The 12493-nt window shown below is 35.2% G+C and overlaps 2 protein-coding genes across 3 annotated transcripts; both read left to right on the top strand.

Annotated features, from left to right (window-relative positions):
* Window positions 1–4426: 4426 nt before the first annotated feature.
* LOC114724541 (uncharacterized) lies at window positions 4427–7411 on the top strand. The gene is made up of 2 exons (XM_028910904.1): window positions 4427–4962; window positions 6945–7411. Exons 1-2 carry the CDS (start codon window positions 4635–4637, stop codon window positions 7283–7285), a joined length of 669 nt encoding a protein of 222 aa, XP_028766737.1. The 5' UTR covers window positions 4427–4634; the 3' UTR covers window positions 7286–7411.
* Window positions 7412–8746: 1335 nt separating this feature from the next.
* On the top strand, window positions 8747–11905 carry LOC114724529 (pentatricopeptide repeat-containing protein At3g02650, mitochondrial-like). 2 transcript variants are annotated; one of them, XM_028910887.1, is made up of 2 exons: window positions 8747–10821; window positions 11769–11905. In XM_028910887.1, the coding sequence occupies exon 1, from the start codon at window positions 9013–9015 to the stop codon at window positions 10768–10770; it is 1758 nt and encodes a 585-aa protein (XP_028766720.1). In that variant the 5' UTR covers window positions 8747–9012; the 3' UTR covers window positions 10771–10821; window positions 11769–11905. The 2 variants fall into 2 exon arrangements, with proteins under 2 accessions (XP_028766720.1, XP_028766719.1); XM_028910886.1 differs by having other exon boundaries at window positions 8747–10945.
* Window positions 11906–12493: the final 588 nt, after the last annotated feature.

Genomic DNA, 12493 nt, shown 5'->3' with positions numbered 1-12493 from the left:
CCTGTGCAATGGGTTGGATGTTATGAAATAAACGTAAAAATGGCATTCGTTGATTCTAATGTTATTCCAGGACCAGATCCGACTCATAAAAGTATTTTTGCTTTCCTCACGACCCATCATGGTAAAAACAATTCTTTGCTGTGCCTCCTTTAGTCTTTTAATTTTAAATAACATCAACCAGGTTTATTTTTAAATTTTTATATACACACATATTAATCCATATGCTATCTCTTGTCCTTAATATAAAAATTAGTTGACAAATTTAAGTAGGTTAAGAAAGTTTGTTATTATTTGTAATAATTAGGTGTTGTCTTTCTTAAAATACCGTTGCAAATCATGTATTAGCTAAAACTACTATTTGATTGAATTTTTAACCTGTGTAACTACAAGAAAAACTATTTTGAAAAAAACAGAAAAATATGAGAGACAAAATAAATTGGGTTCTTATATTTAAAATCAAATTAAAAATTAAAATAGTTCTTATATTAAATACGAGAGATAGTATAACATAGAATGTGTGCTTACGAATACACTCGTGTATCGTAAAGTATGGACTAGCAATTTAATTAGATCAGCATAAGAAGCAATTCTTCATGTCACAAGAGAATACATTTGGCTTGGACCCTTTTCTATATATACTACCTCCGGTCCTTAATATAAGACCCTATTTGACTTTTAGTTTGGTCCTAATTATAAGACCCCAATCCATTTTGTCTCTCATATTTATGCATTTTTTCCCAAGATAGTCCTTCTAATAATGATAGTTCTAGCCAACACACTTAATTAGCAAGGATATTTTAGGAATGACAACACTTATTTGTTACAAATAACTAACTTAACTTACTTCCTTAATCTCCTCAAATTAGTCAACTGGGTCTTATAATTAGGACCGGAGGTAGTATTTTTTAATCACAACGCATACATGTATCCTACTCTTTATAGAAAATTCAAATTCACAACATCCTGCTTAAAAAAAATTTAATAGAGATACTTAGTATCATTAAGCCTTATTAAGGCCCAAACAAGGAGCATTTTGCTTATTACAAAGAAAATGCATTTGTATTTGTGTAGGGTGGATAATCAAATAATCCACGACTCACGTCGTGAGTATATTTGGGCCAATGAGATTAAAATTTATGATATCTTTCTCACACAAAGACAAAATTGAAGTATTTATATATTATTTTTTTGTGCCAGCAGGAATATTTATTTATCATTATTAATTATAATCATGTAAGGACCCCAGCGCATTGACAGAAAATAATAGATAAAGGCCGGAATCAATGTTTCTTTTTTCCCCCAAACAGAAGGATCCCCAGCGACCTTATTAGCTTTTCCTTTTTTGAACTTCGTATCAGGGGTCGATGCCTTGAAATCTAAGTAACGCTTTAACGGAGATCATGGAACAAGATAGGGAGATCACACACTATAATATAGATTGATATATTATTAATATTATTAATTATTAATGGGTGCACTGAAAAGGACAAAACCCCACTTTAATCTACTCGTCAATCTTAGGATCCAATTATCTGTACATAATCACGCACGGATTAGCTCTTGATCGCACCCATGTCCTTAATTAAGCAAAACAGTAGATTAATCAATAAATTGGAATTTACCACTATTTGAAGTAAAACAAAACTACAGTGGGGAAAAAAAAAAGAGTATAATAAAGAATGCATCATAATGAGCATCATGCATTGCACGGCATGTTCCTCTCTTTCTTTCTTTTTTTGAACTTTTCCTGGTGGAAACAGGCTAGGCGGCCTGTCAGGGCCTATGGCCTGGCCTGTTTTCCAAAAAAAAGGGCTCTGGCCTGTTTGAAGGCCTCTTTAGTTAAACAGACTAGGTTTAGGCTTTTTAAAAAGCCTGTTAAGCCTGTTAAATCTGCCTGGGCCTGTCAGGAAATTATAATCATAATATATGAAAAAATTAATTAATGCTATTATTGTTAATGTGCTCTTTTAATTTATTTTTTAATTTTAATATATAATTAATAGCTTAATCTTTTCTTAGATTTTGAAGTTTAGATGACAAGTGAAGATAAAAATATAATTTAAAATAATAATATCAATAAATAATGTGATTTTTAAATCTTAAAAATATAAAGAAAATAGGAAAGAAAAATTTTGTTCCAAGAATGATAAATTAACTAACTTACGTATTATGTTAATTTAAGTATGATACCCTCTTTATTCATTATAAAATTAGTATTGTTTTCCTCTTTATTTATTTGTCTTAATTTTAATTTTTTGTGTGTACTTAAACGTAGTCTTATTCCAAATTTTAACATATAATTACAATTAGTTTTCAATAATATTCTTATAAATTATAATTAAGATTTAAAATAGTACTTATGATACTAAAATTTAAATAAAAGACAAGACTAAAAATTAAATTATTATATACGTTTTTTTTATCTTAGCTTTTTTTAAAAATTAATTATTATAATTTGAATTTTTTAAAATACAGGCCTTTTAACAGGCTTCAGGCCAGGCTCAGACTGAAAAGTAAGCCTGTAACAGGCCACAAGCCAGGCTCAGGCCAATAGACTCCAAAACAGGCCTGGCCTGTTAAGAGCAAAGCCTGACCTGTTTCCACCCTTAGTGTTGTGTACGGCACATTCACAGCTCGTTCCGTATTGATCCCAACTTAATTACTCCCTCTTACTGTTAAATTAGTGCTTGCCCCTAACTATTAGATTTAACCCAATTACTAATCACAGATGGCTAAAAAGGATTCCCAGGGTTTATTTCCCTGTGTCTTTTACGGAGTCCAAGTAAAAGAGATTTACTTATATTATCGCATACATACTAAACTTACGAATAATACACATCATTCCACGTGCAATTTGCTTTTCTATAATTGATTAACATTCTTCTCCTCTCTCTCTCTCTCTCTCTCTCTCTGTTCCCCCCCCCCCCACTTTTTCCTGTCCATCCACCTCTAACCGTTACCTTTACTCCACTGTAGTAGTTAATATTATTGTTATTTATGAGTAAATTATATTACGTTCCTCTAGTTCTTAATGTGAGATTTAATTAGAAAATTGATGTTGATCTTACATGTGAGTTTTACTTCACAAATTTATCAATTTTTTTCAAATTAATCATATTAATATTTCTCCAATAATAATCAAGCAGGGGGAAGGGAATTAAAAAAATTACTTGAGATATTTTAGAAAAAATATATTATGTTAACTAATTTAACTAATATCTTTAATCTACTATAATTAATTAATTTAATGTTACATTAATCACGGAAAGAGTAGTCAAATTACATAAATATAAATTTGTTCTAAATATTTTTTCGGAATTTGAATTTTACTAAAAGTGCACACCCTTTTTATTTTCAAAATTGAACTTTTAAACAACATATAATACATACACTACAGATAAATTCAAATTTATTTGCAAACTATTTTCATGAAAATACCTTCCACCTTATTTACATGGAAAATTGACAAGTTCTTTACTAAGAAACGAAAATTAAAATTTCCGTTAATAAAAAAAATATATACTCCTCCGGTCCTAATTATAAGACCCAATTGACTTATTTGAGGAAATTAAGGAAGTAAGTTAAGTTGGTTATTTATAATAAATAAGTGTTGTCATTCTTAAAATATCCTTGCTAATTAAGTATATTGGCTAAAACTATCATTATTAGAAGGATTATCTTGGAAAAAAATGCATAAATATAAGAGACAAAATGGATTGGGTCTTATAATTAGGACCAAATAAAAAGTCAAATTGGGTCTTATAATAAGGACCGGAGGAGTACATAAGTACAAAAAATTTTAAAAATATGATTCAGTCTATGAAACCAAGAAGATAAAATGACGGTCAGTATCAAATGTAAAATTTTGAATAATTAGCCTTATCTACAATTCATAAAATAATGCACTTCCTTAACTAAACCAAAAAAAAAAAATCATGAGTGAGATTCATACAAAATTTCAGATTAAATAATAAAAATTTTCTATAATTTAAACAAAACAAAAGCCAAATTCGGGGAAGGGCCATTTAACCTTAAAAAAATGAAAATGAAAACAGAATAACTAGGCGTTTTTCTCCAGCTTTTCTCGCTGCCTTCGTCATCAGCGTACACAGAAGCGCACTACCGGAGAGAGCAATGAAGAGACAGCATAGCATGGTCTCATCGTCGTCACGCCGAGAAAATGCGCCGGAGAAGATTCAATCCAAAACGATTGGCTGCATGTCCGGCATCATTCACCTTGTCTGCAAGTCTCACTCCCGCAGATTCCTCACCTTCGGTAATAGATTTATCAGTCATGCTGTTAAAATTCTGCTTGGTTACTGAGGAAACATATACTAGCTTGAATTTTGGACTTTGGATTTATTAACATTATAGCATGCAATTCTCCTTCTGCATTTGCAGGAAAGAAGCAGATTAAGAATGACAGTTTTTTTCCCGCAAAAGCAGAGCTTCCAAAACAAACTCCCGTGAAAGAAGGAGAAAACTTCAAAGAGGATAAACCCAATGTTTGTTACAATCCTAGTTTGTCACGTGAAGCACCAAGGAGCCCCACCCTTCCGGCGGATATTCGCCGTTCAAATCCGGCGAAAACACCTGAGAACTTCCGAACTCCGCCGGCACTGGTGGCGAGGCTGATGGGATTGGACGAGGGCCCGACGGCGGCCGAGAAGCCAGAATCCGTGGCGGAGAAAAGAGAAAGGCTTTTGAATGCACTGCAGAAATGCGACGAGGATCTGAAGGCACTAAAGAAGATCATTGAGGCCGTACGATCAGCAGATCAGCAACGGACACCCTCGACGGAGGTGATATCAAAAAACGTGAGTTGCTTTGGGGATAAAATTAGAACAGTAACGGAGGTTACTTGTTCGGAGCAGCAACCAAGTCCAGTGTCTGTGCTCGACGAGTTGACTCGGTCCCCTGTGAGTTTCAGGAATTACTCGCAACAACAGTCACATTCAAGTGGTACGTTCGCTTTTTTATTAATCTAATTTCATTAACTTTCGTCTCCTTCCGCATCCTGGTTCATTTGCATTATAATTGAAGATAAATTCTACAAATTGCAAAATCAGAAGACAGTGCAGAAGTTTTTATGCGCCAATGAAGCTAGACTAATATGTTGTAACCAGAATTAATTTGGTTTTGAGAATGCGGCGAATCAGATGAAATTGTTCATTAAAGCTTTTCCTTCAAGCCTTCAAACTTGCTAGATTTTAGGAGTTCTGAGAATTCATAAAATGCTTGCGACGATTCTCTCTGATCATTGATCTAATATAAACTCTTTGTTGAGTGATCTTTTTCAATTCTTCATGGCTATATACACATCTCTCTCTCTCTCTCTCTCTGTTTTTTTTTTAAATAAATGCATAAAATTTTCTTTAGTAGTCAAAGATTCCAGGTTTTTTTCCCAACAAATTGTCTATCATATTGCCTCTTTTTTTCCTCTTTTGTTAACCGATCCGTTGAAACTGAGTTATCAACTTGCTGATTGTCCATTTCCCCTTAGTGGTTAGGATTTGACTAGAAAGAAGGATAAGGACTAAAAATTATCCAGCTGCAAGGCTTGAAAATATAAATCATCATTATTTTCTCACTTTGAATTTGGATTGACACAGACAGGTCAATGTTTTGATACTTCGTGATATTATTAATTCTTGTTGTTTTTGAATCTTTTCATTTCAGCCGTATCCGGTTTGAAGAACAAACATCCTTCTAAATTTTTATATAGTTCCAACATGTTTTATGATAATACCTATTTATTTAAAATCTGTCTGGTTGTCATGTACTGATGGAAAAGTCAGACGTTTTTTTTTGGGGTTGGTTCGAAGAATGTAATTGTCATCATCCTAAAAGAATATTTACTAATCTCCAAGCTGCAAAGATACAAAGTTGCAATTTATGCTGACCCTTTGGAAGGGTTTATGCAGATAATTAACTTACTCATGGAGAGGGAACACAATGGTCCTTCGTGAAAAAGCACATGCTTCCTTATCCATGATGTTTAGGATTCCAAATTTACAATCATAACTTCTTGTGTTCCACACCATCTTCACCATCATGACTGGGGACAAATTAATTCCTTTTTGCCGCTGCAATTATATTGCGGCCAATATAAGTGACTCACAGCTAGCAAGCTGCTATAATGAAAACAGTCTCAGAATATCACTAGTAACGTTAGTAATCCTTTACTTTTATCGAGTGATTGATCTATAGTTGGCCATCACTTTACATAGAAAAAATAATAATTTAACAGTGAACCCAAAATTACTAGGAAGAAGACAAAATACATATAGGATTAACCCCTTTATATATATATATATATATATATATATATGTTGCTTGCTAGAAACCAAAAGAGAAGCCCAAATGAACGTTTTTCATAAAAAAGAAAACTTGTCGACTTTAGTGGGTGGGATGATGGACCACCGTCTGTACGCACAGGGGGCTAATATATTATTAGGAGGAGACAGTCAAAAGATGTTCAAAAAGAAAAAGAAGAGAGGCCACACAGTGACACTCTCACGCACCCCTCTGGCCGCTTTACCTGGCAACCTTCTTCACTTTTTACAGTGCCTTGCTCATTTCGACCCCCCACCACTTAGCTTTATACCTGCTTCTCTTGCCTTCCCTGCAAATCCACCCATGGATCTTCTGGCTTCAACAACACCTTGTCTGTGCTTAGTCTTGTTGGGAAAATAGCTGTCATTATGTCCAACTAATGTCCTCTAGCACGCTGTACATTACTATAATCTGTCCACTTCAACTTCAAAACACACACACACACGTCAAAGAAAATAAAAGAATTTTTTATTTTACATGTTCTTGTCAAGGGAAAGATACCATGTGATTGGTTTAAGTAGGCATGCATTTGATGATTGGCCTGTTAATAAGATAATTACTGAAAATTTTATATATCATTGGATAAAGATGAAGTGTGATGTGCACAGGGCGAGTGCAACAGCAGAAGATACAGGTGCAAAAGAAGCCAGGAGAGGAAAACACGTGTTTCTATGAGAGAATTGCGACAAGTGAGTTGGTACATAAGAAGGTGAAGGATGATGAGGAAGAAGAGGAGTCGGTGATGTGGAGCAGGAGAGCAATGAAAGAGAGCGTAGAGGAAGTGTGTAGGGACATCGCATGGGGAGAGAAGCGAGAGATTGGGAGAATAGGTTTGGCTTTGCATGATCATATTTGCAGGGATTTGATTGATGAAATTGTTCGAGATTTGGGATTTTGTTGCTTTAATGCTCTTCCCTTCGAGGCCTGTAAGAGAAGACTCGCTTTCTGATCATTGATAACTTTTTGTGTTCCTTTCCATTATACCATCAATTAGAATCACACTAGGTGTAATTTTGTGTCTATATGGGCGTGTACACTTGAAATTTTATCCACATAATTTATGCTCTTCTTTGAAGTGTGAGACCTAATTGGAGACCGGCCGCATGAAATTTGGCTGTGGCTGATAATTGTGGACCGTATAAACTTAATTAATAGATATATATGATATGTTACAATAGGGTATTCTATCTAACTCATCACTTTCAGGATTGGAAAATATGGGTGCAATGACTTTTGCAGTAGTAAATGTTACAAAAAGTACAACCCGATTAAAATAATTTAACTAAATTTCCAATTTCTAGAGCGAGTCATGGAAAATGACTTTTTATGCTATCAAGGGTCTAATAAGGTTAATATTTATGAGACAAAAAGTAAAGCCTTGTATCATTTTTCCATTTTAACGGGTAAATGCTAACTAGAGCGGGTTAAGCAAGTCAATCCTAATGATGACCGATCATTTTTCCCACAAGCAATGATAGATTATTGGTACCAAGAACTTGCAGCAGAATTTCCATTAAAAAAAAGTACGGATGTGCAAACTGTCATAGCTTTGCAAGGTTGGATCGAAGATAAAAATAATTGTAATGTCAGTCTTGATTTGTGCTGTGTTGCTTAAAAAAAGGAGATGTTTGTGGAAATGTGACTCTGAATTCACCTTTTTTTTTTTGTTTTTTAAATAGTTCTTACCCAAAGGTATCCCTTCCCAAATTTAATAGGAACTTATCCTTCACCTATTAATATTATAGGATAGCGGAAATGGTTTAATAAATTTACTTTTCTATGGACAAAGACGAATACTGAAAGCCAAAATAGAAAAAAAAATTATGTAACATAAAATTTGAAAATTTCTTAATATATTTTCAAAATGATATAAAATGATCCACATCAAATTATCAAGTAACAAAATAAAAAGGATGCGTGAAAGAATAAACTTTACCAAGTTTTGCATGCTCGGCAACATACCTCAATAAATCTACGGAGCTTCTAAATCAATGATTGAATACTGAGGTGGAATAGCAAGCTTTTATTATCATAGATTCTGAAATTAACCAAGACATGACATTTCAAGACTAAATTTTAAAATATGATTTATTAAATTATAATGTTCGAGACAATATATCACTTTTATTTTAATGTTTGAAATTTGTTTTGATTTGAACTCTATTGCATTTCCTTTTAAATATTTGCAATCTGAATTTTGATCGTTCATTTTTTTTTTTTAAAAGAACTTGTTTCAATTAAATGTGTTTCGGGCTTGCATACAACACAACAAAACCCTCTGGAAGCTAGTTGGGTTTGGGCCCCATGTTCCAAAAAAAAAACCTCTCGATCCAGATCTCACCCTCCGTCCCTCGCCGCTCTGCAGACCCCAGTTCATCGTTGACGACTGTGCGCCGTTGAGCGACAGACCTTGCAGAGCTCTCTCCCTTAGTCGCCGCTTCCTCTTTTGCGTGTTTCGAGTCTCTGCAGGTCCCTCTGCCCCGCTACTCTCTGCTTTCTCTTCTCAAGTCGCCGAGTGCTTCAAGCCACTCACTGATTCGGAATTATCTCATTCAGTCGAAATACTCTTCCTACTTGTCGGTTCTCAGCGCCATCCACTGCTTCCAGATTCTAGGCTAGACTGTCGCTACTAGGGGGCTGTATCAGTTTTAGTTTCTGTTTCAGGCGAAGTTCGAGATGTGGAGGTCGGCTTTTGCAAGACAAGCCTTTCAGAACCTCAATGCTTCCAGAACCCGAATCCCTAAGGTGATGGCGGCTCTCTCTAACTCAGTTGATATAGTTCAATCTTCTCATTTATCTGCACGGTACCTTCGATTCTTTTCCCAGCATTCAGCTGAACACTCTCAATTTGAAAAGCAAATCACTGATTCTGCCAAGGAGGGGTTCGTGCATGAGGTTCCATTTCATTTTTCTGAGGGTATTGATGAACATGATGGTGCTCAGATGGGCAATGATGCCCCTTTGGATAATGAGCCTCCCGAGGAATCTCTTGAAGAAACCGTGGGTTTGCATATGGACATTTCTACTTCTGGTTTTGACCAGCACAGGGAAGAGGAGGGGAAAGAAGAGGTTTACGAGATCGATCAGGAGAAGTTGGAGAATGTGTTGTCTCTTCTTCAGAGTAGTCCTAATACGTCCCTTGAGTCATGTCTTAGCGACATGGATTTAATTCTACATGAGAGATTCGTGATCAAAGTACTCCAAACACAGCTAATTGCTGGTGACAATCTCATCAGATTTTTCAGGTGGGCTTGGAAAGACAAATCGTTTAAGGTCACCACCACTGCTGTGGAATCTCTTGTTTTGGCTGTATGCTCTTCTCTTAGGAAGAAGGAGATATATTCCCTGTGGGATTTAATTAAGGATATCAGCGTGAAAGAGGATGGGGTGTTGAATGTGGAAATTCTCAATAAATTGATAGCTACCTTCTCAAAATTGGGCAAAGGGAAAGCTGCGTTTGACGTCTTCAATAGTTTTGGGGAACTCGGGTGTGTGCCAAATGCAGACACCTATTACTTCACTGTCGAAGCTCTTTGCAGGCGATCATTTTTTGGTTGGGCTTGGTCTGTGTGTCAAAAAATGCTTGATGCTAACAGCTTGCCTACTGGTGGTGAGAAAGTTGGTAAGATTATATCTTGGTTTTGCAAGGGGAGAAATGCTAAAGCTGCCCATACAGTATATGTTGCAGCAAGAGAAGAAAAGATGCACATTCCGACATCTTCTATTAATTTTTTGATTGGTCAACTTTGTCAAGAAAATGAAACTGTACAATTAGCTTTGGAGATGTTAGAGGACGGTATTGGAGAAGATAAGAAATATGCAGTAAAGCCATATTCAGCTGTTGTTCAGGCCCTATGCAGAATCAAAGATGTTGATGTGGCCAAGCAACTGGTCTTAAGAATGGTTGCAGAAGGTCCACCCCCTGGGAATGCTGTTTTCAATTATGTTATTACAGGATATTCCAAAATTGGGAAAATGGAACAGGCATTGGAGATGATGAAACTAATGCAAACTAGAGGCTTAAGACCAGATGTATATACTTATACTGTTCTTATAAGTGCCTATGTAAATGGTGGTGAGATCGAACAAGCTCAGAAAGTCTTCACAGAAGCCAAAAAGAAGTATTCAGAGTTGAGCCCTGTAACTTACCATACTCTAATACGGGGATATTGCAAACTAGAGAAGTTTGATAAGGCTTTGGAGTTATTGGCAGAGATGAAGAACTTTGGTGTCCGTCCAACTGTTGATGAATATGAAAAGTTGATTCAGTCTTTTTGCTTGAAGGCTTTGGATTGGCAAATGGCAGAGAAGCTCCTTGAGGAAATGAAAGAGAATGGCTTATATCTCAAGGGTATCACTAGGGCCCTAATTACGGCAGTGAAGGAAATGGAGAAAGAGGTTGTGGAGAACCAAAAAGATAGTTTAGTGGCTTAAAATTCCTGCTGGCTTCGGGAGGTGGCATGAACCTAATATGAAAGGCCTGAGGCGTGTGTTTCTTTTCCATTTTTTGCTGCTTTCTAACACCTAGTTACTATTTTAATTCTCTTCCGATCTAAAGGCAAAATTACTGGTAGGATGTCAACTTAAGCTTTGATGGTTGTAATGTGAGGTTGGTGTCTTTAATATTTAATAATGCAGTTCTGCTTAGCTATGTTATAGGGTTTTCCCTTACAGTATTGTCATTGGCATTCTGTTTACAACGTTAGTATTAATCTTGGGATGCCCTGCTAAACTTTCTTTTCTTCTCTTTGCTTGGAGTGGGGAAATATTGATCACCCAATTTTTTCGTGAGTCCCTGAACACACAAAGGAATGAAACAAGTAAAAGAGAAATGTGTGAATAGAAAACTGAATGACTGTTTTAATGAAGTGATTATTTAGATTCTATACTATATCTTTGTTTCATGTGTAGGCTTTCTGTTAAGTCATGATTGCTGCCTCACCAATATGTAAAAAAAAGTTATTGTTACATTTGGTTTTGATTGTAATTGGAGCTCAAGATGGATATGTTTTGGGGATTAATGGTTGTTACTAAAAAGGTTACCATGGCATCTCAGATATGCTGATCATCTTATGCTAGTTTCATTATTAGGTATATGAAACTGCAGTGTTCATTAGCTGCATTTATGCAGGCTAGTTGTGAAAATTCTGTAGGAGGAAGTAAAAGTTGCTGCTGCATTGCAATCCAAATTTCGTCAAGCTTTGGTTGCTGGGTGTCTATCTTAGGTGCTAAGTGAAATCCCACTATGAGCTAATTATTTATTGTGCTTTTAGCAATTACATTGTTCAATTGTGTGAACATTTTAATTCAGATATCAATGATTAAGCAACACTTGAAGATATATGCTGCTGTGGATATGCAGCTTTCTTGAAATAAAAGTGGCAAGTAAATGAACTTAGCGGCTAACCCGATTGTTCCTTGTGGACTCATAGGTTGGAGTCCGTTCAATGACACAGTCGCATACAAAATAAAAGTGGAGGACAAGGATTTGGAGCCAAGTAAAAAGAAGCGGGCAGAGTGATCACTGGTCAGACCAGAAAGTTCGGTTCTGATGTCTTCCCAAAATATTTTCGGACCGGAGGTTTGACTGGGGGTGCAAAACTCAACGGGAGCACCTGTAAATATATTTTCTCGTTAATAGTTTGTCTATTTTCATTTTTGTCATTTGGAGAGATTTTTTTTTGGGCAAAGTGAAGAAAATAAATTATTCAGTCATTTGTAACCAAGAAAAAAGAAATGGACGGGACGGGACACTAAATTAACTGACTGAGGCCGTAATTTAAGAGTTAGTAGAAGTAAGGGAGGATTACAAGATCCCAAAAGAATAAAATAACTACTCAAAAGCTCCATTGACAAGTTAAGAATTGTTATCTCTTATTTTAGAGCTTATCACTGTAAGCAGTTTAGTTGTAATTTAGACTTTTTGTAATTATGTTTTTTTTAGAATTTTATTACAATTCTCTCAAATAATATAATTTGATTTAATAATAACTAATAACAAAATATAAGGAAATACAATAAAATTGAAAGAAACTTTAAATCTGGTTAACTTTACCTTAGAATTTAATGTTTTTAATTTATTCTTATTTAATATATATTCAGAAAAGATAAAAACTCCGCCTATGTTGTATAGCCGGTTCCAAGCCCGGATAAAGAA

The sequence above is a fragment of the Neltuma alba genome, unplaced genomic scaffold (assembly GCF_004799145.2).
Source record: "Neltuma alba isolate B1F8T4 unplaced genomic scaffold, ASM479914v2 tig00012192_pilon, whole genome shotgun sequence".
Taxonomy (NCBI): domain Eukaryota; kingdom Viridiplantae; phylum Streptophyta; class Magnoliopsida; order Fabales; family Fabaceae; genus Neltuma; species Neltuma alba.
Note: the sequence above shows the minus strand (reverse complement) of the source record. Positions and strands in the feature narration are given on the sequence as shown.

Coding starts and splice junctions, on each gene's coding strand:
- LOC114724541 (XM_028910904.1), top strand. CDS start 4,635: ATGGGATTGGACGAGGGCCCGACGGCGGCCGAGAAGCCAGAATCCGTG. Junction 4,963..6,944: donor ACAACAGTCACATTCAAGTG/GTACGTTCGCTT, acceptor TGATGTGCACAG/GGCGAGTGCAACAGCAGAAG.
- LOC114724529 (XM_028910887.1), top strand. CDS start 9,013: ATGTGGAGGTCGGCTTTTGCAAGACAAGCCTTTCAGAACCTCAATGCT.